The sequence below is a fragment of the Manihot esculenta genome, chromosome 14 (genome assembly GCF_001659605.2).
Source record: "Manihot esculenta cultivar AM560-2 chromosome 14, M.esculenta_v8, whole genome shotgun sequence".
NCBI lineage: Eukaryota > Viridiplantae > Streptophyta > Magnoliopsida > Malpighiales > Euphorbiaceae > Manihot > Manihot esculenta.
This window is the reverse complement of record NC_035174.2, coordinates 27,319,654-27,346,101: the sequence shown is the minus strand read 5'-3', so window position 1 is coordinate 27,346,101 and position 26,448 is coordinate 27,319,654. Positions and strand designations below refer to the sequence as shown.

Genomic DNA, 26,448 nt, shown 5'->3' with positions numbered 1-26,448 from the left:
CGATGTATCGTGGGGCTAGTTTACCTTTCTTTCCAAAGCGAACCACTCCTTTCATAGGAGACACCTTGATCAATACCAGATCCCCCTCCTGAAAATCTACTTGCCTTCTGCGGATGTCTGCATAACTCTTCTGTCTGCTTACAGCAGTCTTGATCCTTTCTCTGATTATGGGTACCACTCTACTGGTGATCTCTACTAGCTCAGGCCTTGCCAAGGCCTTTTCTCCAACCTCTTCCCAGCAAACAGGTGATCTGCACTTTCTCCCATACAAAGCTTCATATGGAGCCATCCCGATGCTAGCATGATGGCTGTTATTGTAGGCAAACTCCACCAAAGGTAGATATTGCCTCCAAGAACCGCCAAAGTCCAGCACACACATTCTGAGCATATCCTCTATTGTCTGGATGGTCCTTTCTGATTGTCCGTCCGTCTGTGGATGGAAAGCAGTGCTAAAATCCAACCTGGTACCCATGGCATTTTGTAGACTCCGCCAAAATCTGGAGGTGAACTGGGGTCCTCTATCGGACACTATTGAAACAGGAACCCCATGTAGCCTGACGATCTCCTCAACATACACTTGCGCCAACTTGTCCACAGAATAGCCACTCCTGACAGGGATGAAGTGAGCAGATTTGGTGAGTCTGTCCACAATCACCCATATGGAGTCCAAACTGTTGGACGTCGCCGGTAACCCCACTACGAAGTCCATAGCTATATTCTCCCATTTCCACTCTGAAATAGGTAGCGGGTTAAGCATTCCAGCCGGCTTCTGATGTTCCAGCTTCACCCTCTGACACACTTCGCAGGCTGACACAAACTGTGCCACTTTTCTCTTCATAGCTGGCCACCAATAAACCTTCTTCAGATCTTGATACATCTTGGTGGCTCCGGGGTGAACGCTGTATCTTGCATTATGAGCCTCTCTCATAATGTCTCCTTTTAGCCCTATGTCATCTGGTACACATAGTCTGCTCCCATAGCGGAGGATCCCCTTGCTGTCGAATCTGAACTCACTATCTTTGCCTGACTGAACAGTCCTGGCAATCTTCACTAACTCTGGGTCCTCATGCTGTTTCTGAGCCACCTATTCCAGAAACACGGGTGCCACTCTCATCTGAGCAATCAATGCACCTGTACCAGACAACTCCAACTGTAGACTTTCATCAATGAGCTTGTAAAACTCCTTCACCACTGGTCTTTTCTCCGCCGTGACGTGGGATAGACTGCCTAGTGATTTCCGGCTTAGAGCATCTGCCACAACATTCGCCTTACCCGGATGGTACTGAATCTTGCAATCATAATCACTCAGCAGCTCTACCCATCTTCTCTGTCTCAAGTTCAAATCTCTTTGACTCAGGATGTACTGCAGGCTCTTATGATCTGTGAAGATCTCACATTTAACCCCATAGAGGTAGTGCCTCCACATCTTGAGTGCAAAGATTACTGTTGCCATCTCCAGGTCATGTGTGGGGTAATTCAACTCATGCTTCTTCAACTGTCTAGAAGCATAAGCAATCACCCTTTCATTCTGCATTAACACACAACCCAAACCCACTCGGGATGCATCACAGAAAACTGTGAAATCCTCATTGCTAGCTGGCAAAGCTAACACTGGTGCTGACGTTAACCTCTTCTTAAGCTCTTCAAAACTCTCTTCGCACTGGTCAGCCCACACAAACTTCTGATTCTTCCTAGTTAGTCTGGTCAGAGGAGCTGCAATTTTTGAGAAGTCCTGAACGAACCTCCTGTAGTAACCTGCCAAACCCAAGAAACTTCTAATCTCTGTCACTGAAGTGGGTCTAGGCCAGTTAGCCACAGCTTCTATCTTTTTGGGGTCTACCTCTATTCCATCCTCTGACACTACATGACCCAAGAAAGAGATGCTCCTCAGCCAGAACTCACACTTGGCGAACTTGGCATACAAGCCATGTTCCCTCAAGGTCTACAGAACCAACCTCAGATGATGGGCATGCTCCTCTGCGTTCCTGGAATACACTAAGATATCATCTATGAAGACAATCACAAAGTGATCCAGGTATTGGCTAAACACTCTGTTCATGAGATCCATGAATGCTGTAGGGGCGTTGGTTAATCCGAACGGCATTACAAGGAACTCAAAATGCCCATATCTGGTTCTGAAAGCTGTCTTTGGCACATCCTCTTCTCTAATCCTCAGCTGATGGTACCCGGACCTCAGATCTATTTTGGAAAAACAAACCGCTCCTGCTAACTGGTCGAATAGATCATCGATCCTTGGCAGATGGTACCTATTCTTGGTAGTGACTTTGTTCAACTGCCTGTAGTCGATAAAAAGTCTAAGGGATCCATCCTTCTTTCTCACAAACAAGACTGGAGCACCCCAAGGTGAGGTACTCTGTCGGATGAAGCCCTTTTCTACCAGCTCTTGCAACTGTTCTTTCAATTCCTTCAACTCAGCTGGAGCCATCCTGTAGGGAGGAATAGAGATCGGTCTAGTTCCAGGCATCAATTCGATTTCAAACTCTATCTCCCTAGCAGGTGGTAGTCCTGGAAGTTCCTCTGGAAAAACATCCTGAAATTCTCTGACAACTGGCACTGAGGCTGGCTCCCTGACCTGACTAACTAGCTCTCTCACATGAGCCAAATACCCCTGACATCCCTTCCTAAGCAACCTATGAGCCTGAAGAGCTGATATCAGACCTCTAGGTGTACCCCTCTTGTCTCCTCTGAAGACGACCTCTGACCCGTTCTGATCTCTGAACCTGACTACCTTGTCTCTGCAGTCCAAGGTAGCACCATGGGTAGATAGCCAATCCATCCCTAGAATGACGTCAAAGTCTGTCAAATCTAGAACCACAAGGTCGGTGGAGAGGCATCTTCCCTCAACAAAAACTGGACTGTACTGGCAGACTGACTCTGCCACTGACGGGTCACACTTAGGTCCACTGACCCATAGGGGACACTCTAACCCAGAGACCATCAGACCCAACCTCTGAACGGCTCTCGGAGCAATAAAAGAATGAGATGCACCTGGGTCCATTAATGCATACATATTAGAACACCCAATGATGAGATTACCTGACACCACGGTGTTGGATGTGTTAGCCTCCTGCTATGTCATGGTGAAGATCCTGGCTGGAGCTGATGGACCTTCACCTCGAAAACCAGAAGAAGAGGCTGCCCCTCTCCCTCTACCTCTGCCACTGCCCTGAGTTGTGGCTGGAGCTGCTAGCTGTGCCACACTACCGAAAGCTGTCTGCTAGGGCTGGCCCATAAAAGGTGCTCTAGGACACTCCCGAGCCATGTGTCCCTTCTGTCCACATCTGAAACATGCATTAGTCCCAGCCCGACACACTCCCTTGTGTGGCTTCCCACACCTTAGGCATTCTGTACCATTTGAGCCTGAACTCGAGCCACCGCCTAATCCCAGACCGAATTTCAACTTACTCCAGAACTTGTTCTTCTTCGGCTTCTTGGTGGTGTTACTCCACCTCTTGCTACCTGAGCTCTGAGAAGAGGGACCTGGCCCTCCTCTGCCTGGGGTCTTAACTCTTGAAGACTGGGTCACTAACTGCTTCACTGACCCCTCAATTATAGCACTAGCCTCCATCCTTCGAGCCATATCCACCACAGTGTTGAAACTTTCCCTCTCAACTGACTGAATCAAAGAGGAGTACCTAGAATGCAGTTTCATAACATATCTCTTGGCTTTCTTTGAATCTATATCTAGAGCTTGCCCTGAAAAAGGCAATAGCTCCAAGAATTTATCCGTGTACTCCTCTACACTCATGTGTTCTGTCTGCCTCAGCTGCTTAAACTCAATCATCTTTAGTTCTCTGGAACTGTCTGGAAAAGCCCATCCAGCAAACTCGTTTGCAAATTCCTCCCATGTCATGCCGTCTAGTCTTGGGTCCACATAACACTTGAACCATTCCCGTGCCTTTTTGCACTTTAAAGTGAACCCTGCCATCTGAATGGCCCTGCTGTCATCTGCCCCTAGCTCATCAGTTATCGTCTTCACTACCCTCAGGTACTCAAAGGGATCATCCCTGACTTGTACTTGGGAGCATCCAACTTAAGGTAATCTGTCATCTTCACCTTGCTCCCACCGGCTGAGCTAGGTCTAGAAGGTTGAGCAACTGGGGCTGCTGGTTCTGTAGGTGGTGGAGGTGGGGGTGCAGCATTCCCCGTGGTGGGGTTTGCTGGGTTAGAATAGAAGGGTGAGGGTGGATAAGCTGGGTACTGTGGGTGAGGTGGATAGAAAGGTGGATAAGGCATGTAGGTAGGGTAGGGGTTAAAGCTGGAGTAATTTGATGTGCCTCCCATCGGATACCCTGAACCCTGTGGGAAGGGTGGATAATGGGGTGGAAAACCATACCCCGAGGCCTGAGCGCCTCCGTGTGACTCCCCTGTCCCTTCTTCCGACATGCTGATATCCAGATTCCCATCCTTCCTCTAGTCCTCTTCCATAACCTCCCTCACATCTGAAGAACTTCCTCCTCTATCTGTCCCCCTTCTGCTAGCATCAAAAGACCTTCTAGGGTCCCTTGATACTCTTTCTCTGCTTGATCTACATGACATTGCCCTAGGCAATGCAGGAGGACGGGCGCTCGTGCCCTCATCCTCAGGTGGTACTCCAGTCAATCGTGCAGATCGACGAGTTCCTCTCATCCTGTTTTCTGAAAAACAGTACACATCACACAAACATTAGCATCATATGGTTCATGTGGGAACACATGAACCCGCATCACATACATATCATTCATATCATAGCATTAATGCATATGTATATAATCATGGCATTTCACATCATCAAACAAGACAGGACTCCACATCCTATGCTAGTGGACATGATCTTTCCTATTGTAATACCCGGCTAGACTCCGGTATCGGAATTCCTACCGTCCGGTGGAATCTCGGATGTCGGAAGCCTCTAGTAGGGTAGAAACATGTTTTCATAAAATGTTTTAAGGTAATTCATGGTTTTAAGTATGAAAATTTAATGATTTTTTGCATGAAAAGTCTTTGGAGGAAAACCCAGGTTCGGCCGCCGAAAGTCAAGTTCGGCCGCCGAAAGTCAAGTTCGGCCGCCGAACATGACATGCATGCGGAAGCACTTTCGGCCCCCGAACGTGGCCTGGCCAGCCACTATAAAAGGGTCACTTAGCCGAAATGGGCGAGCTTTCTCCCATTTTCGGCCATAGCTAGCTTCCGACCTCCCTCTCCCCAGATCTTGTGTTCTTTCTTCAAATCTCCTCCATTTTTCTTGAGTTTTCACCTCTCATTGCAAGTTTTGAGCATTTAAGTCAAGTTTTGGAGCTTTGGGAACTCAGGAGCTCTTTTGCTTGGATCTCCGAGTTTAGGTCGTCTCCCTCTCGATCTCTAAGAGGTAAGAGCCGATTTTAAGCTCAATATATGTTTTAAGTAAGTTTTAAGTTGTTTTATGGGGTAGAATGGCATGTATAGGGTTGTATGAGTTTTTAAGCAAATGTTAGGTTTTATGTGATTTGTGAACAATGTGGCATGTTTGAGTATGTTTGAAGTGTTGTAGTTGGGGTATATGTTGTTTGAGGCCCCTAGGAACTTGTATGCGTGTTTTGGTTGAGTTTTATGCATGTTGGAAGAGTTAGGAGGCAAATGTGCATAAAGGAGCCAAGTTTCTGCCCTTTGGCAGAAACCAGGTTCGGCAGCCGAAGGCACTTTCGGCCGCCGAACATGGCTGGGGAGGCAGGCCTTTCGGCTGCCGAAGTTGCCCCCGAAAAGAGACTTTCGTCTCTGTCTGGGACTTTCGGCCGCCGAAGGTGCCGCCGAACCTGCCTGACTTTCGGCTCTGGAGGGACTTTCGGCCGCCGAACCTGCCGCCGAAAGTGCCCTGTCCAGCCATTTCTTGCATGTTTTTATGTAGTTGTTTTATGATGTTTTAGGGGGTTTTTGGGGAGTATATTAGAGTTATGTTTATGTATGTTTGGTCCCTCATTGGAGTCCACCTGTGTAGGTTCGGACCCGAGGAACCGAGGACCCCAGCAGTGAGCCAGCTGCTACAGAGTTTGTCAGAGCTAGCCAGAGGTGAGTGGAATAAACCTTAAGTTTCAAAATAAATGAAATACGAATTTCGAGCATGATCCATGCATCATGAATGCCATGAGATATAGTAGGTTGTTTGCATTAGTATTCACGAATATGTTGCATTGCATTTATAATGTTGATGTGGATTGGTTATTGGATGATCCTTTAGTCCTCATATGGCATGATGATGTTACGGCATGATATAGTATGGAAGTCTAGGTTGTACCCATTCTACGTCCCTGGCACGATGTAAGAGAAAGTCCAGGTTGTACCCATTCTACGTCCCTGGCACATTGGTATGTCATGATATGTTATGATAAGGGAAAGACCGGTTGTATCCATTCTACGTCCCGGCACAGTTGGACTATGTAGAGGACTATTGGTGACAATACCATCCGTGATGTGATTAGTTGTGATGTGTTGCATTACATAATGGCATGAAATTTTAATATATGATTTCACTATTCTGCTCACTGGGCTTGTAGCTCACCCCTCTCCCCTAACCCCAGATGTGCAGGTACAGGGTAGACCAGGAGGTTAGCCAGAGTTTTGAAGTATGTTTATGTAATAGTTAGATTGTGGACATGACAGTTGTACTATAATGTAATGTAAGAGATTACAGTATGTTATGTAATGAGGTATATTGAGGTTATAGATGTGCTTGACCCTATGAGTATTGTAATCCCTTGTTGATGCATGATCTTAGATATTTGATGATACAGATGTTAGCCAACTCAATGCATGTATATCGCCCATTGGGGCATTGATGAGATCCCACAGAGGGGTCAAGTGTATGATTATGTTTAGTGCATGCACAGGTTGAGTTTGGTGTATGAGGAACGAATGAAAGAAAAGTTTAAACTTTTATGCATGTTGTTGATCATGTATGGGATTATACAGGTTTACAGGTTATATGTCAGGCTTGCTACGGGTCCCGGCGGCCTTGAGCCGATCTGGATCCTAGCGCCGGTAGCGGTCCGATTTTCGGGTCGTCACACCTATTGTGCTTGACCTTCTATAACATCTATGAGCCCGACACTCTAGGTCCGATCATATGAACCTAGGGCTCTGATACCATTCTGTAACGACCCTAAAACCGGACCGCTACTGGTGCTAGGATCCAGGTCGGCTTAAGGCCGCCGGGAACCGTAGCAAGCCTGACATACAACCTGTAAACCTGCTTAATTCCATACATGATCAACAACATACATAAAATTTTGAACTTTTCTTTTACCAAGCTCAACCTGTGCATGCCCATAAACATATACATAAACATAAACCCCACACTGGAGCTCTCATCAAATGCTCCAATGGGGCATCTCATCATACACAAGCTTGGTGGAACATAACATCATAAAACATAGATCATGTTTACAAAAGGGATTTCTATACAAACTCGATCAAGCACAACTTCTAAACCTCAATCTCAAAATCAACGTTTACATGACATAACAATATATCATTTTACAATTTATCATGTCCACATTCTATCTATTACATACACATGACTTCATTCATCTCGACTTCTCTGCCTAGCCCGTACCTGCAAACCTGGGGGATTAGGGAGAGGGGTGAGCTACTAGAGCCCAGTGAGCAGAATAATAAAAACATTATATTAACATTTCATGCTTTCATGGAATTCATCACATCACAAACATAACACATCAAGGATGAACTTGTCACTAGTAGCCCTCTACATATCCAATAGTGCTAGAACGTAGAATGGGTCCTGGTCTTTCCCTTACATAGCATAACATAACATTCCAATGTGCCAGAACGTAGAATGGGTCCTGGTCTTTCTCTTACATAGTGCCAGCGAACGTAGAATGGGTCCCACTGGTCTTTCATTCCATACCGTACATATCATATCGTCACATCATAGGTCGAGGGCTATGGATCATCCAACGTTCATCCACATCAACAACAAAATATGCAATGCAACATATTCATGAATTCTAATGCAAACAACCTAGTATATCTCATGGCATTAATGATGCGTGAATCATGCTAAATGTCCATTATTTGCTTTAAAATGTAATGAGTTATTCCACTCACCTCTGGATAGCTCTGACCAGACACTGGAGCAGCTGACTCACTGCTGGGGTCCTCGGTTCCTCGGGTCCGAACCTACACAGGTGGACTCAAATGAGGGACCAAACATACATGAACATAACTCTAAACTATTCCCCAAAAACCCCCTAGAACATCATGAAACAATCATAGAAAAACATGCAAAGGAAGGCTGGACAGGGCACTTTCGGCGGCAGGTTCGGCGGCCGAAAGTCCCTCCAGAGCCGAAAGTCAGGCAGGTTCGGCGGCACCTTCGGCGGCCGAAACTCCCAGACAGAGACGAAACTCATGCATGTTCGGCGGCACTTTCGGCGGCCGAAACTGCCCTCTAGAGACGAAAGTCCTCTTTCGGGGGCAGGCTTTGGCAGCCGAAGGCTGCCTCCACAAGCGGGTTCGGCGGCCGAAAGTTCCTTCGGCGGCCGAACCTGAGTTTCTCCAAAGTGGCAGAAACTCAGCTCCAACATGCACAAACGCCTCCCAAACCTTTCAAACATGCATAAACCTATTCTACAACACTCCCAATCATACACAATCAAGCATACAAGTTCATAGGGGTCTCAAACTAGCCTAAACCCCAACTTCAACACATCAAACATACCCACATTACTCATGAACACACATTAAACCCATAAACTCAAAACAACCTAAACATGCATTTCTACTCCATATACTTGTATAAAACTTGTTTAAAACACATCAAAAGCTAGAGATCGACTCTTACCTCTTGAAGATCGAAAGTAGAGGCGATCTAACTTGGAGTTGGGAGAGATTTAGCTCCTTGGGTCTCCAAGCTCAAAAACTTGTTCTTTTGCTCAAAAATCTTCAAAACGAAGTGAAAACTAGTGAAAATCGTGAAAGATTTGAAGAAAGAAACTCAAGATCGGTGAGGGGCGGCGGAGAGCTCACCTTGGCCGAAAATGGGGGAAAAGCTCGCCCGTTTTCGGCTAAGGGACCCCTTTTATAGGTGGCTGGTCAGGCCACATTCGGGAGCCGAACGTGCCTCCGCATGCATGCTATGTTCGGCGGCTGAACATAAGGTTTGGCGGCCGAACATAAGGTTCGGCGGCCGAACATAAGGTTCGGCGGCCGAACATAAGGTTCGGCGGCCGAACATAAGGTTCGGCGGCCGAACCTGGACTTCCCTCACTTATGCTTTCGGGGGCCTAAAAGCGCTCTCGAAGGCATGCATGTTCGGCGGCCGAACTTGAGGTTCGGCGGTCGAACCTGAGTTTTCCTCCAAGGCTATTTTCATGCAAAAACTCTTTTCTTTCTTGATTAAAAACATAAAACACATTAAAATATTTTATAAAAACATGGTTTTACCCCTTCTAGAGGTCTCCGACACCTGAGATTCCACCGGACGGTAGGAATTCCGATATCGGAGTCTAGCCGGATATTACATTTAGAATGCTACTTATTCTACATATGAAGCTGCCTTTAGGAAACACATTAATGTACTAAAGGAATTAAATGCCAAGGCTTATGATGATTTTATGAAGTAGGACCCTAAGGTTTTTTTGCAAAACCTTCATTAAATATTGGTTCAAGTATGATGTGATAACCTCTAACCATGCAGAGACTTTTAATTCTTACATATACAAGGCAAGGACCATGCTTGTTATTTCTATGTTGAAGGAAATTAGGAGTAGCCTTATGGAGAAAATGTATACCAAATTGCAAAATATTGATAAAGTTAATGATACTATTTGTCCTAGGATAAGGAAACAAATTGAAGCATATAAGTTGGATACAAAGTTTCAGACTATCAAACTAGCAGTAGGGAACAAATTTCAAGTAGCCTTATGGAGAGAATGTATACCAAATTGCAAAATATTGATAAAGTTAATGATACTATTTGTCCTAGGATAAAGAAACAAATTGAAGCATATAAGTTGGATACAAAGTTTTAGACTATCAAACTAGCAGTAGGGAACAAATTTCAAGTAGCCTTATGGAGAGAATGTATACCAAATTACAAAATATTGATAAAGTTAATGATACTATTTGTCCTAGGATAAGGAAACAAATTGAAGCGTATAAGTTGGATACAAAGTTTTAGACTATCAAACTAGTAGTAGGGAACAAATTTCAAGTAGCAAATGAGGAGGTTGTGTTTGTTGTTAATATGGCAGAGAAGTCTTTGATACAAGCAAGGAAATGGCACAATACTTCAAAAATTTAAAATGGAAAACTCTAAATCATGACAAATCAAGCTACCATCGCTTAATTCAAGTATTACAAGATGAGAACTATATTTGGGAAGTATGAGAGAATAAGAAAATAAATAACACAATCTTTAACACATGTGGACACTCAATACAATTTCAGATCGCATAATGCATGTATGGCAAATTGCATTTAGGCCAATTTTGTTATTTTGATATTTTAGTATTTTGTGCGTTTTGTTTTAAATTAATTTGGCCTATATTAGAAACTAAATTCATGCAGCTCATTTAGGAAGGAGATTTCTCCAAGATAATTTAGGAAAATGATTTTTTAATGTAATCTAAATTTGACTATTTAATTAGATACCCTTCTTATATTGTAATTACACCTTTCTACAATAGAATTAGAATTTGGAGGCTATAAAAACACCTTTAAAGTAGTAGCACAAGAAGCCAATGAATAAAGATGACGTTACGAATAATATTTTGATTATTCTTTATTATTTAGCAACTTATCAAGGTTTAACCTTGTAGCGTTCTAATATGGATCTCCTCTATGCTTAGTTAACTTATCAAGAATTTGTTGTGGTGTTTTCGAAACTGGAATCGCTTGATTATCTATGTTTCTAATCACATTAGTTGGTTAGAGGTGTAGTAGAGCAACTTTCGCTCCATTATTTATGTTTCTAATCACATTAGTTGGTTAGGGGTGTGGTAGAACAACCTTCGCTCCATTATCTATGTTTCTAATCACATTCGTTGGTTAGGGGTGTAGTAAAGTAACATTCTGGAAGATATCTTTGTCTTGTTCTTTGTCAAGTTGTATGATGGGATTTTTGATCACATGTTGATCCTGGGTTCTGCATCAGTTGGTATCAGAGTACGGTGATATATAAATTCCTATTTATCTAAATTTATTTGTTTCGTAAGTTTTTTTTTTAAAATTTTTTAGTCTATTTTATTAATTTTTTATTTCAGTTTATCTTATAATTTATCTTAAAAGAAAAGAAAAAAAATAAAGAAATATATTTTTTTTAGTTCTGTGAGATTTAAAAAAAAAGTGAGAGATAAAAAAAAAGAAGAGTAAAAAAAGTCGTTTCAATTGTTTGATTTAAAAAAAAAAAAAGAGGAGAGATGTCAAAGTTTAGTGCTTCATTTGTGAAATGTCATACTGAATTCAAAGAGGATCCCATATATATTAATTCTTTTCTTTTATACTATTGGTAAACAATTGGATTCATTCCTTTAGTGAGTTTCTTTTATTTAATCATAGTTTTTCAGCATCTAACTGGACATCTTATATGAGGCTAAGGGTTCGGATAGATGTACATTTGTCTCTAAAATGTTGGAAAAAACTCACCGACCGGATCGATCACCACTTTTCAGTTTTCTCTATGGCAGATTGGGCCACTCCAATCAGTTTTGTGATATTCTTTTCCACACTTCTCCACTGGTAGAATTGGGATGGGGTTCTTAGTTGCATGCAACCATTCATTCACTGATAATGGACAGTGGTTGTCAGTGGTTACATTTTGATGATGGTGGTGGTTTCTTGGAGGAGAGTGTAGTTCTACATGCAGATGATGTTTTACTTATTAAGCCCATAACTACTACGTTGCATGGCAGATCCATGCAAGAGCCACGTCATCCACCAGTGTTTGGGCTATATTTTCCTGATGGTTCTCTTGTTTCACCATCTATCATTACTGCTATGGTTTCAAACTCTCTTAAAGATGCTGCTATGGATTTATTGGACACTAATAAGCGACAACAATGTGTTCTAATTGGTTTAGAATCATTATATGAACCTGTAGTACAGGATGAACCTTCTGCTTTTGCAATTGTTACTGAGGAGTTTTTTTCCCCTTATGATCAGTTAACGATGGGACCTGTTGAACAGGCCTGTTGAAAACCATGAAGGAACTGTTGAGGGCTTGGCAACCTTCGGGCAGTGTTGGCCCTAACAGAGCATGTTAAAAATAATAAGTCGAATTTTCTTTTTTTAATTGAAACGCTAGTTCATGGTCGCTAGAGTAATGAGCTGAAGGTTCGATTGGATTTTTCTAATTGTCTTGCTATTGACAATGTTGGTAAGAATGGAGTCTAACAATGTTTTAGCATGGTTCTATTAATGATATGGTTATGGGGTTTTCTCAATATCATATTGACCTGCAAGTTGATTGTCCAATGGGAAAAAGTTGTATTTAATGGGTTATTATAGTTGTTCAGTTCATGCACAACGTGTAGTATCTTAGAATCGTCTTTGAATGCTCTCTCGTTTGTATTCTCTTTCATGGTTATGTATTGGAGATTACAATGACATTTTTCATGCTGATGAAAAACCTGGATAGAAATCCTCAACCACAGGTGTTAATAGATGGTTTTTGGAGTATAGTTGAGGATTGTCAATTGTCTGATTTGCCTTTATATGGGTTTTCTTTCACACAGGAATGTGGATGTGGCACTAACCATGCTATTTTTGAAAGGTTGGATCGTGCGATGGTTACTGATGGCTAGTTGAATTTATTTCGTTATCAGGGTTGAACAATCTGGGTAGTAGTGTTTTAGATCACTCCCTTTCTTCTCCAATTTCATGATCATGTGCCTGTTGTTGTTCATAAATGTTTTAAGTTTGAGAATGTTTGGCTGCAAGAGCTTGATTTGAATGATGTGGTTCAGTCAAGCTGGCTATCCAATGGCACCGCTCCTCTATTGGATCGTATTTAGTCCTGCACGTATGATATCTTATAATGGAGTAAAGATGTTTCTCGTCAGTTCAAGTATCAAATATATGCACTAAGAGGACAACTACTGCATCTTCATCATTCCATGCATGATACTTGATCAGTCCAAATTTAGACCATTTTATTATGATGTTATTAATGTTAATTTACACTTTTTCTGTCCAATTTTGTGGTTTTAATCTTATTTTGCAGAAAATGGTGTAAAGAGGTAATTTGGTGAAAATGCTCTTAAAACTGCCTAAAATGGAATAAAAGAGAACAAGCATGTTTGCACAAGCCAAGTTGCAGCTAAAGAGGAGATAAATAAGGAAAGCACATTCAGCCAAGTAATTTGAAATTCAAATTTCAAATCTTCAAGAACATTCAAAATTCAAAATTTAGCTTATTCAAGAAGCCAAATCTCAAGAAGATGCACTTGCCTCTCAAGCATTCAAAATTCAAAATTCAAAAGAGGACATTCAAAATTTAAAATTCAAAACATTCAAAATTTAAAATTCAAAAGAAGGCTCCACCTCACAAGGAAACTTAGGGCAACACTCTCCCCTACAAATACCTCTCCAAAGCAAGCCACACTCTTCTTCTCATCTCTTCTGACAATCGGTGCACCACCCTTCTCCAAGCCAAGGCCGCCGGCCACCTCTCTCCTTCTTCCTTTCTTTTATTTTGTGTTTTGTTTCATGCATGAGTGGCTGAAACCTTTTTTTCTAGTTGAAGGTTAGGTGAAACTTTAGTTGTTTTATGGGTTGGGAGATTTGAACATACATGGTTTATCTTTTGTTTTTCAATATTTATGCAATTTCATGCTTAATTCCATTGTTGCTTTGTGGTTTAGATCAATAGGGCCAATTGATTCTTGATTGCAAGGTAATAATTTGTTAGTTTGGATAGTTTTAAGTCTGTAATTGCTTGAATTATTCAAACACAAGTAACTCTTGGTGTAAAAACTAAGGAAATTGTATGATCTAGCAATATTACCATGCGTTTGGTTAGCTAGAATTATGTCTCTCTATTTCTTAATGCAATTGACAGTTGTTAGATGCCAAAGGCCCAAGGACGTTCCTTGGCAACTTGTTGATTAGTGATTAGTTAGAGGACATTCTTTAATTAATTTATACTTAAGGAGGGATATGGTGGTGAGAAGCGTCTTCCACCTCTATAACTAATTTATTCAATCAAATAAATAAATCTTTGTGTCAATGATCAATCCCAACAACTGAAGTGTATCCAATTCTTCAACTAGAGCCTTTCTCATTATTGAATTTATTTACTTTAATTATTTGCTTTATTTTGTTGCTTTCAGTATTAGTTTAATTCATCAATCTCATAACCCCCCTTTATTTTACTTTCAGTTTATTTACTTGGTCTTGATAAGGAAAATAGATAAGTATCAATTCCCTGTAGATACGATCCTTTTATCACTATCTACAGTTGTAAAATTGTTGATAACCAAAAAGGTTATTTTTGACCGGTTTCGACAACCACGCAGTCAATACTGTTGGCCCATTAATAGCAAATATTCAAAAGGAATTAAATGAAGTGTTAAAGCAGGAAGAGATCTTCTGGAAGAAACGATCCAAATAATGTGGTTGCAAGAAGGTGATACTAACACAAAATTTTTTTCATTTGTATGCTATTGTACAATATCGTAGAAATGACATACCCAGTTTGCAAGACAGTAAGGGAACTAACATTCTGAACCAAATGAAATTAATTCTCTTGTTGTATCGTATTTTCAGAATTCATTTTCTGCAAGTAATAGTGATTGTGATCATGTTGTTCGTTGGGTTAAAACTTGTGTATCGGGAGAGGATAATGCATCTTTGTTGGCTCCTTTTTCCTTGATTGAGTTTACACAGGCCCTCAAGCAGATGCATCCTGATAAAGCACCAAAACCTGATGGTTTGAACCCGGCCTTTTATCACCAATTTTGGTCTTTTTTGGGTCCCGATGTTTTTGTACAATATTCCTAGTGGCTCTTGACAGGTCAGTTTTTTACTGCTTTAAATGATATAATGATTATGTTACCAAAATGTGAACGTCCTGCTTTTGTTAAGGATTTTCGCCCTATTTCATTATGCAATGTTTGTATAAAATAATTTCAAAGGTGTCTTATTAACTAATAACTATTTTCATAATTGGATGGGCAGCACGCTCTTGTCGAGTAGATGGAAATATGACTCCTATTCAGGCTTCCCAACTTTGTAGATGGACTCTATCGCTTTTTGGGTGTTTCAAGTGTAATGTTGATATATCGGTGAATAAAGAAGACAGATTAAGTGCATACGGTGTGGTAGTAAGAGATGCTGATGGTATCTTGGTGCTGAGTTTTTCGAGTGTTTTCCAAGGTATTTGTTCACTGATTATTGCTGAGGCATTAGCTTTACATGAAACTTTGACAGGTTTAATCTTGCATGTCTTTACAAATGGTACTATTGAAGTAGATTGTTAGGTGGTAGTCAATGCAGTGAATTCTTTCATTCTTGACTTTCCTATCGCTATTTCTATAATATCTTATTGTAAAACTTGCTTACCATAGGTTATAATCTTTTTACCCATTGGATAGATAGGCAAGCCAATATGTTAGCTCATAGTTTAGTTAGAGTGGCATATTCTTATGTGAGTCCTACTACATGGACAATATTATTCTTAATTTATAATGACTTTGACCGATAATGATTTTTTTATCATTTTTTTTAAAAAAAATATTATAGTTACTTTTTTATTTTGAAATGAAAATTTTTAAGCCATGCTTTAAAAACAGAATCGAATTAGTTAACAACAGAATCTAAAAGTACTTGTATGAAATTTTATGTAATATTTGTAATTAAGTATAACTAATAATAACATGTAAACTATTAGCAATTCTTTTCAATAATATTAATTATTTTAGTAGTTATTAGCAGTTAATAATGATTAACTAAAAATTAAAAAAAAAATTTCGTGATTAAATTAGTATTAAAACTAATAAATTTCACTTTTCAATTTTCAATGCATATTAAATAAAATTATATTAAAAAATTAATAAATAAACTACTATTTAAAAAAAAAAGTTTCTATAACTTGGAGTGAATGAAAAAAGTGAAATAAAACTATATATCTTTATGGAACGAAAAGAAATGTTAAAAATTTTAAGCAAAGAAAATAAACAATTTCTAGAGAGAATATTTCAAAAAAACAAATTCATCATAAAAATAACCATAGAATTCAAGTCTGTATATTACTATTAGCAGTTTTATTTTTTAAAACTTTATTTTATGAGCTTCTGCCTTGATTTTTTGTCTTGTTAACTGGTAGAAGGGTTTATCCAAGTTAACCAACCAATATCACACAAACAAAAATCTATGATAAGGAAATTTAAAATATGTAAATAAATATTATTGAAAAAAAAAATCTTTATATGTCATAAAATTAAAATAAAAAAAATTAAATGTAAAAAAGTTCATAAAATCAATCCAACGAAATTCATGTTTGCATAAACTTCATTAGTAATTAAATTTAGCATATCCAATAAAATAGTAGTAATCATATATGATTTTCACCATGTCTGATCAAACGGTCAGTTTCGATCCATATAAATTCTCAAAGTTTTCAATTTGATTTTAATTCTAATTTTAAGTTTTAAAGTAAATCCAATTTGATTTGATTTTAATCAAATCCAATGATCCTATATTTCAAAAATTTTTATTTTTAATGAAAAATTTCAGTTTTAGCTAAAATTAAATGGATCAATTCTATTCAGTTTTTGAAATGATTTAATTATGATCAGTAATCATGAATTTGATCAATTTTAATCTAATTCTAATCATAAAAGTTAACATTATGAATGATTCCATTGTTAATAATCAATATTTATATGATGATAAATGAATTTCTCCACATCAAAATAACAAATTAAGCTTAAGAACAATGATCTATACACATATTAATATTAGAAAATTTTCTCCATTCAATTTAATATAAATAAGTGAATTTTTTTATAAAAAATAAATAAAATTTATTTTTTTTATATTTAAATTCATGTTAAACCGAATATAATAAGATTTTTCCTATTAATAAAATTATAGCTTGCCCATATAGTTTGCCAAAAATATTAGTTCCCATCCCCAACCTGCAAATAGTTCAGGGGAGAAGCTAGCAAGTTCAAACAAAATCTTTAATGGAACATAATCAACCCTAATTTGTATCCATTGTAATTATTGTAAAAGTAAATTTATATTTTAAAAGATTTTAATTTACCAATAATAATTTAAAAATATTTTTAAATTTTAAATATAATTTTCTCATCTTATACAATTGTATGACCAATGAAAATTTTATTTATGAGATTTTTTTGTTATTATAAATTTAATATTTAAATTTAATATTAAATCTGATCTTTATGATTTTATGCATATTTGATTATATTATTCAAAAAATTTTTATAATGACTTTTTTTTCATTATAAATAGACTATGCCTACAAAGAAAATTATTTTTATTTTTTTATTTTATTTTATTTTTATTATTTTCTGCTGAATTATAAATTAAAAACAAATTATAGCTTGAAAATCAATAATAAGTGGTTCAATTTTAGCTTGAATATGAAATCAGATCAATAATTTTAATTTTAAGTGTTAGGATTTAAATAGAATTAAAGGGTTGTTTAAATTGTCTTTAGCCTTAGTTTATTCTTAATTTAGTTGAATCAAATCTGACATTCAAAATTTTTTCAATTTTGTTCTAAGTGAAAAAATCCAACTTTAATCTAGAATCAAATCAAAATTCAATGAAAAGTTTCGATTCAATTCAAACTAATTTTAGACTCCATTTATTTTATAAAATAATATTTGAATTTAAAAAATATATTTTTTTTTATGTTTGGAGTATAAAATTATACTTTCACTATAAAAAACAAAATTAAAATATTTTTTTAAAAAATAAATCTCTTTTTTTAAAGTAAAAAAATTATTTTCTGCACTTTAATGATTGTATTATATTTCTATATATAAATTATTAATATCTTTTTGATAAAAAATCTAAGTCCACTCCTGCGCTATATATCCAGGGCTAAATAAGTCTATTTTAAATTTTTTATTCAAATAAACATAGAACATTTTAATAAGTGTCAAATAAAATCTAACTCTATCAAAAGTTTGAAATATACAGAGTATACATATAAAAATAACATAAAAGAAGATCCACCGTCACTGTTGTATGGAGAGTTTGTAGAGCTCTGTGTTCAAATGGACATCTCTTCTTATCCCATCAACAACAGTCATGGGATGAACATTTCAAAAAAAAAAAAAAAGTTCCATGAACTTTTAATGGGGTCCTGTTTCCCATTAACATTGCAAGTGTGTCTACAATAACTCCATCTCCATCAAGTCTCTCAAGTTTAAAGCTTCTTGTGATTAGGAACCCACAAAATGGATCTTTTACTCGTTTTAAAATCTAGAGCCAAGGTCATATAAAAAACTAATTTCACATCCCACAATCTGTAAATGGTTCAGGATATGCTGATGGATGGTGAGTTATTATGCAAATCTATAATTGTAATATGGTTGGGCATCAAATAATGCAACATAAAAGATGGTCTCTATTACAGTTTTGAGTATCCAAAATTTGAGTGAATTGTCTATAAATCTGACCTTCGGGTTTAAAAAATTTTATTTTCTTGCATACTTCAAAATTATAAGCTTAGCAGTAAGGGTGAACATTCGGTCGATTCGATTTAAAATCAAATCGAATTGAATAAACTGAAAATTAAAATTTTAGTATTTATAAAAATCAAACTGATTTTGATCAAAAATCGAATCGAACTGAATCGGTCTGATTCGATTCGATTCAATTCGGTTTGAATTTTTAATAAATTTTTTTATTTTTTATACTTTATTTTTAATATTTTAAAATTTAATTGAAATATTTTAACCTTAATATGATTTAATCTCTCTATATTATTAAAAATAATATATTATTATGACTAATCGGTTCGGTTCGATTTTTTTAATTTTTCTGATCAAAATCAAATCAAACCAAAATAACCGAAATTTTAGAAATTAAAAACCAAATCGAACCGAAATGAATAAAATTTTTTCTGACATGTAAAACTCTTTAAATATTAAAAATTTAAAAATTATTATATTAAATATTTATATCAAAATTTGATCTAAATTTTGATATAAATATTTAATTTTAAAAAGTATTTTAGATACGTGAGTTCGCAAATAGATAAATTAACCATTACCATATAGAGTTACTAAATTATTATCATATAAGCAAATAAAATGTTAATGAAAAATTCTGAATAACAATTATATTAATAAAAGAATTTAATATTATTTAAAAGTGAATGAAATTAAAATATAAAAAATAATTATAATTAAAATATAAAATTAAAAAGTGTATAGCACAATTATTCCTCTATACTCATAGAAAGATGCACAGAATGCCAAAAATAAAAAAAGGAAAGAAACTATAAAAACAATACCAAGAAGTGTTTTTCTTAAAACTAAACATTCAAATTATCATTATGAAAATAATTTATTTACCTATTGTAAAAAATACTAATTAGTTTAAGATCATAATTGTTATTTAATTAAAATAAAATAAATGTATAATTTTACGTGTTTTAATTATTATTATTATTATTATAATTATAGTTTATTTCGTCCAACTACATATAAAGGAAGTAAAGTAAAAATTACTGAAATAAATTTAATTATTTAAAATACTTAAAAATATTTTCTTTGTTTTTTTTAAAAAACTATATATTTATTTTTTTTAAATAAAAATTAAAAATCAGATTAATAAAAACTGAAAATTTTTAAATATTTTAAAACATTTGAAAGACCTCAATGACCAACAATATTGTAAAAACTAAAACGTTTCGGCTGTCAGAAACGGAGCGTAAACCTGTTAGCGCTCTGTGCCACTCCATCAAGAGTAACCACCAATGGCGGCTACCGGCAACGGCGAAATCCTTATGCTGGACGCACCACCGGAGGCCTCTCGCCCTTGGTCGAGCTCATCCAATTCAGAAATCGTGGACGCATTACCCTACATCGATGATGATTATGGAGATCCCTCCGTCAAGGCAGAGGTTGATCGCCTTGTTGAAGAAGAGATGCGTAGGAGTTCGAAGAAACCTGCCGATTTTTTGAAAGACTTGCCTTCTCCCCCAAAGTTCAATTTCGAGGTTTTCCTTGACGATTCTTGGATTTTATTTTATTTTATTTATTTTTGTTACTTAGTTCTAGGGTTTTAGATGCGATGTTTATCCAATATTGTGGAATTTTTTTAATTTCAGAATTATCCAATGCTTGCTAAAGAATATGAACGTGTGAGAGCTGGAAGGCCTCCAGTTACACTTGATTTTTCACGATATGCTCACTTGGATTTGCCTATGGCTAATAAGATGAATGATGAAGCTGCTTGGAAGCAAGCACTACAGAGAGCACAGCGTTTGCTACAGCATCAAGTGATCAGGTGCATAATTATGTTGGTGTTGGTTTCTGTTGAGCACTGGGAAATTTTAGGCAATTAACAGAGGAAGATTGGAAGTGGACATATTTAAGACTCAGTTAATCGTTCTTAGTGCAATTTGTTCTGTGATTGCATAGAGATGAACACTCCAAGAATGAAAAAATTTTTAGTTAGGCTTTTATATTCTTATTTTCCTAAATATTATATTATTTTTTATCTAGATAATATCACTACTTGATTTTTGGAAACAAGACAATATCATTACTTGTATGACGCAGTTCACACATATTTCTAACCACCAATAGGTCCCTGCAGATACTTGCATAATGCATACAATTGATGTATCAATATCCTTGCATTTCTGATGAATCAAGTGGATCATTTTGCAGGCTGGAAAATTTAGACCTAATATCAAAATATGGTCCAAATGTCTGGATACAACACAACCGTCAATTAGAAGTAATGTTATCCAGGTACGGTCTGAAAGTGTTCATGTGAAGCTTGGAGGTTTGAAAATAAATTATGAAGTGTAGGCCTCTTTTTTTTTTTTTTTTTTTTTTATTTTGACTGGCCATTGACATTTAGTAGTTAAAGAAGTCGGCATTTATTTGGCAATATGACTTGCGTCTTAGATTTCAGCCAATGAAGATGCTAACGAAAATAACCTTACACCTCTGTCAACAAATAATAATTCACACTGGGGGAGGCAAGTGATGTAGCGGAGAGTTTTAAAATAAGTAGATCTTAACAGTTAGGGCTAAGATAGGCTGATTGTTAGAACAAAGGCAATATAATTAGGTTTACAAATAAACCTCTTGATAACATTCTGAAAAAAAATGGTGTTATCAACAACTTTATTTATACTATGTAAGATGAATCCTATTCAAAGATTGAAAACAAATCCTCATTAATAAAGATGAACAAGAATGCTAAATGAAGAAAAGAAAAAGGAAAAGAAAACTAAGTAAAATTCAAAACTGAATTAAAGACTTAAGATGTGCCTCCATCAATCTATCTGGGTTAGAGAAAAACTTGGCATCAACAAGTAAGCTTGGAGATGCTCTATAATTGGATCAACTTGTTTGGCTTCTCTTCAGTAATTCGAGTGCTTTCAATTGCTGTTCTACCGAGCTACTTCTCCAAGAATCTTTTATACGGTATCAGGTCTGTATCAACTTCATTGATATCTAATTTTCAATCTTTCACCTTGTTTTCGGACTTGAGTTTCAATGGTAGAAGCAATACTGCCAAATCTGTCAAGGGATATAGCTTACAATTATCAAACATTAAATAATATACTAATTTGCAAATCAGTTGGCAACTCGATCAATTCGGCAGTCAAGCTGATTTTCTTCAAACCTTAAAAGGTCTGAACCTCTGTGACTTGAGCTTTTAATAAGTAATTTTGTAAATATTTCTTGCCTCAAGTGCACAAGGACTTGACAACCCTATGCTAATTCCTGCGTACGATGCTGTTGATTTGAAGAAAACAAGCAACTACCATTGCTAGCTCTTAAGTATGTTGCTACTCTTTATGGTTATTCCAAATGTGGTAAGCAAATTATTTTGCTTCATCACTCACTCTAGCTTCTTGTGGTAAGGCCACCTAGTCAAGCACACATTGAGGGTTTCAATTCATACGCAGCCTCAAATTTGTCTTCTTTGTAATTCGATCGAGAAAAATTGTTTTAGGCGGAGTCAGCCTGGTTTTGACTAAATTTGAAATCTTTATATTTTTTCCCAATAAAACATCTTAAGGGGTTACCAAAACTTTGATGCATGAGTACTGTTTGACCATTTGTTTGTGAATGGCTAGCTCTATAATATTTCAATTTTGTCCCATATTTCCTTTGCAGAGCTCTTCTGCTTCCTCTTCTTCCTCTTCTCTTTCGCTCTCTCTGCTGTTTGCTTTCTCCAACCTCTTCTTCCCGTGGTTAGTGTCTTCAAGTGGGTAAGAAAAAGAAAAAGAAAATCAGGCATTTGTGGCTGGTTTCTCTAAGGCGCGCCTCCTGTAGGTTGCGTGCCTTTGGGTGTCCCAGGTGATGGGTCCCTCACCTGGTGCGCCTTTGATAACTGTGATGATTTGGGTCGTTTCTGGTAAAAAAATGCTCAATTGTCCATTCTTCTTGATTTTGAATTGTTTGTTTTGAGTTTGAACCAAAAGGAGTGAACTGAGAGGGAGTATTTGTTGGCTTATTTATCTCACAACTAGATCCTTCATCCGACTCTTTTTTTCTTCATTGAGGATATGGTGCATTATGTATTTTGGAGAGATCCACCTAGAGCATGCCAAATAGGCTCAAAATAAAAACCGAACTGAATTAATTGGTTCAGTTTGTACCTTTGTTTGGTTTAGTGTGTATATTTTTGCATTTCAATTATTTAGTTGGTTTGGTTCAATACAATTTGGATTTGAAATCAAGCCAACTGTCTGCACACTACTATTGTAGCATGCCACCTCACAAAAGAATATCTTAACAATATGTGTTGCATCGATTTTTTAGGACATGTAATAAAGTGTGCCATTTTTAAAAAATGGTCCACAGCCAAAAAGCATCTAATCCCATTGCTTTTTTTTTGGAAATTTCTAAAGAAAATCCATAATTAAGTAAATCAATAGTGCATAAAATCTAGGTAAAGGAGTATATCAACCTGTATTTTGAGGATTGCCCTTGCCAAGTAAACAAGCTGGGCACCTGTTCACCAATTTCAGTACATCTTGGTGCATTTTTAGCCTGTAGCAATGATCAACCACGATTGGCAAAGCCTCATCTCTACCAAAATGAACTCCCAAGCCATTTCCATCAAGTTCTCTAACACTTTGTTCCCTTCAAGAATCTTTTGGAATGCGTAATTGGTTACTTTTGAATAATTAATCATCACCCAATCTATTTGGTAAATTTCTAGCATGAGATGAATATTGCAAATAGTTTATTGCTAAAATAAGGATAAAAAAATGTATTGATTCTTTAATTCCTCAAAACATGGGACTTAAATGGTCATAACTGATAAAAGAAGAGAGCTCTGCGTAACGTGTCAACCACAGTATTGGACTGTCCATACTTGTATTTCAAATTGAGATTAACTTCTTTAAAGATAGAACTCCACTCACACTCAGCACGGTGATCATTAAGCCTTTTTCGGGCTATCACTGCAGAATTTTTCTAAGGAAATATCTGGCATTTAGCTTCTCCAAGAAGCTTCATTTTCTGTCTACACATTAAGGAGGTGATTGGCCTATAAATAAAGGACTCTCACCACTTGTAAATACTAATGAGAGTATTGTGAGAGCTCTTGTACTTCGGAGGGAGTTGATGAAGGAGTGCCATGACTTTTTATGGCCTGGTCATCCTGGTATGCAAGGATTTTGCTTTGCTTGAAAGATCCTGTTAGTGGCCAGGGATGGAGGATGATGTGGAGGGTTATGTGAGGACTTGTCTTTTCAACCTCCTTTCACCCGTAGATGGATGGTCAGACTGAACGGATGAATGCTGTGTTGGAGCTCTATTTTAGGCACTTTGTGAGTGCTAACCAAAAGGATTGGGTTAAGCTTCTTGATGTTGCACAGTTTTCTTATAATCTTGCTATAGTGTTATCTTCAACCATGTAGATGCACTTCAGGTTATTTCTCCGACTGTAAAACCACATGTGTTTGAAGTTTAAGTTAATATTGCTTTTATTGTTTTTTATTATTTTCAGAATGCAGAAGTTAGCTCAGGAACAAAATGAAAAAATTGAAGCTGTGAATCGGGAAAGGAAATATCATCAGGTGATGCAAACTTGTTGCTTTCCTTCTCATAATGTGTCTTTAGTATTCTACTCATTGCCTCATAATTAGTTTCCTTTATTTGAATAACCAGCAAAATACTGCATATGAGCTGAATGCTTTATCTATGCAATGGAAGGAGCTTTGTCTCAAAAATATAGAAATCCAAGCTGCATGTACTAAAATAGAAATGCAGATAGAGGAATTGAAGAAAGAAGCTGCTGAGAGGTTGCCTACTTTCTGTATTTGGTTGGTTATCTGTAACATACGATTTAGTAGCAAAAATGTTAACTAGTTTCAATCTATTCAGAGGCTGGAACTTGGAAGCTAACATAGAGAATGGTTCTTTATTACATTCAGCTCAATGAGGTATGGTTCTATGGTGATTAACTTGATAATGTTTCGTAGTTGTAATTTAAAATTGTAGAGGTCTCCTTTGAAGTATCTTTATTTATTCATTTTCCATCACTTTCTTGTTTAATATGGAAAAATATTTACAGTTCATCATTTGCAGTACTTTATTGATAGATAATTAGGGATTATGAAAAGAAATCTTTTTAGTTATGACTTGTCTATCTAAACTATACCCCCCCCCCCCCACCCAATGATTATTGTGGTTTAAGTAATTACATAAAAATTGTCATGGCTTGGAGCAATATTCGAAGGGCCTATTTGGTTTAGCTGTTGCTGATAGCTCATAAGTGTTGACCGATAGCTAATTACTAATTTTAGCGGATATATTCTAGATATTTGGTAAATTATGTCCAAGTGTTAATATTGCATGTAAAACGACTAATAAGAGCATACATTAATTTTTTTATTAATAAAATAAATATAAAGATATTAATTTATTGTACAACATATATTATAATTAAAAACAAATTTTTAAAATATAATTATTTTTCATGCATGTACATGATTTTTATCATCTAATAATGAATATTATAACTAGTTTAATTATTATTTGTAGTATTTTTAATTTACCTATTATGTCTTATGATTTTTAATATTTTGTTGATGTAAAAATTTAATTGAAAAATTATAATTAGTAAATTTTAAAAAGGATAATATGGTCTAAATAAAAAATAAAGTTAAAAGAGCTATTAGTTGATGGGAAACAGCCCTAGTTGTATAGTTGATTCGAAATGGAGCTGATAGACCTCATATAAGTTGTCTATTACACATTGATCTTGGATATCTAACAACTGCATCCAACAGCTAAAACCTAACATCTCCAAAGTTTATAATTTGTGATATTTCATTACTGGTTGTGTCGCAGACTGCATAAACTGTTTTGGAAAAGTTGAATTCCATTCCTGAAGGCAAAGATGCTTGTCGGTACTCAAAGTTGCTGGCTCATGCACTGTAGACACTGTTCTTTGTGAGCCCCTGGTTGTACAATTAAGATTAATGCCTCTTCTGGCTTAAGAATCCTTGTTGTACTTGATGCATGTTCTTCCTGTGGATCATGGAGTGAAGAGTTCCAATTAGATCTGGCTCTTCCTGCTCTTCGCAAAATTATAAACTTTGGATTTAGATTTGGTTCAAAACTTTTTTCATATACCTCTTTCTAACAATGAAATTGTGATGCAGGGAGATGTGACATCATATGCTTGAAAAAAAAAATTGCATGAATTTCCCCATGGACAATAGGAATGAGTATGCTGAAGCAGTGTTGTATTGTAGATCTGAAAGAGAATTTGAACTCAAATCTCCATGTTAATCTATTCAGGTTAAGTGTATGTGGATTGATTTTCAGAATTGATGCTTGATTAGGGCAATATTTTTCACTAAAATCTAGCGATGCCAAATCTTTGTCAGTAAATGCCTAAGGATGATGAATTTTGTTTTACGCCTCATCTTCATAACTAGTGCAATTGGATGTACTCAATTTTTTTGTATTGATGTATGCATCTCAGAATCTATGTAGTGTGTATTAGAATTGTCTTCTTTTTCCTTGATTCATCCTTAATAGAAGCTACTATCACAAATGATTTGAAAGGAGGATCGGGTATGAATGCTTAGTGGGAAGGCTTTTTTTTTTTTTATTTTTTTTTTCTTTTTCTTTTTTAATGGTTCTCTACTGGGCGGCTAGATACACAATTATATTCCATATATTATTTAAGATTAATTAAAGTCTATTGAATATCTGAACTCATGAAATTATAATTAAATACAAACAAATTCTTGCATTGACA

The 26,448-nt window shown here is 36.4% G+C and overlaps 1 protein-coding gene across 2 annotated transcripts; it reads left to right on the top strand.

Annotated features, from left to right (window-relative positions):
- Positions 1-19,857: 19,857 nt before the first annotated feature.
- Positions 19,858-26,155, top strand: LOC110599988 (pre-mRNA-splicing factor SPF27 homolog). Of its 2 annotated transcripts, none has more exons than XM_021736643.2 (7): positions 19,858-20,197; positions 20,309-20,487; positions 20,874-20,957; positions 24,184-24,253; positions 24,345-24,478; positions 24,561-24,619; positions 25,844-26,155. In XM_021736643.2, the coding sequence occupies exons 1-6, from the start codon at positions 19,955-19,957 to the stop codon at positions 24,616-24,618; spliced, it is 768 nt and encodes a 255-aa protein (XP_021592335.1). In that variant the 5' UTR covers positions 19,858-19,954; the 3' UTR covers position 24,619; positions 25,844-26,155. The 2 variants fall into 2 exon arrangements, with proteins under 2 accessions (XP_021592335.1, XP_021592334.1); XM_021736642.2 differs by having other exon boundaries at positions 25,530-26,009.
- The last annotated feature ends 293 nt before the right edge of the window (positions 26,156-26,448 follow it).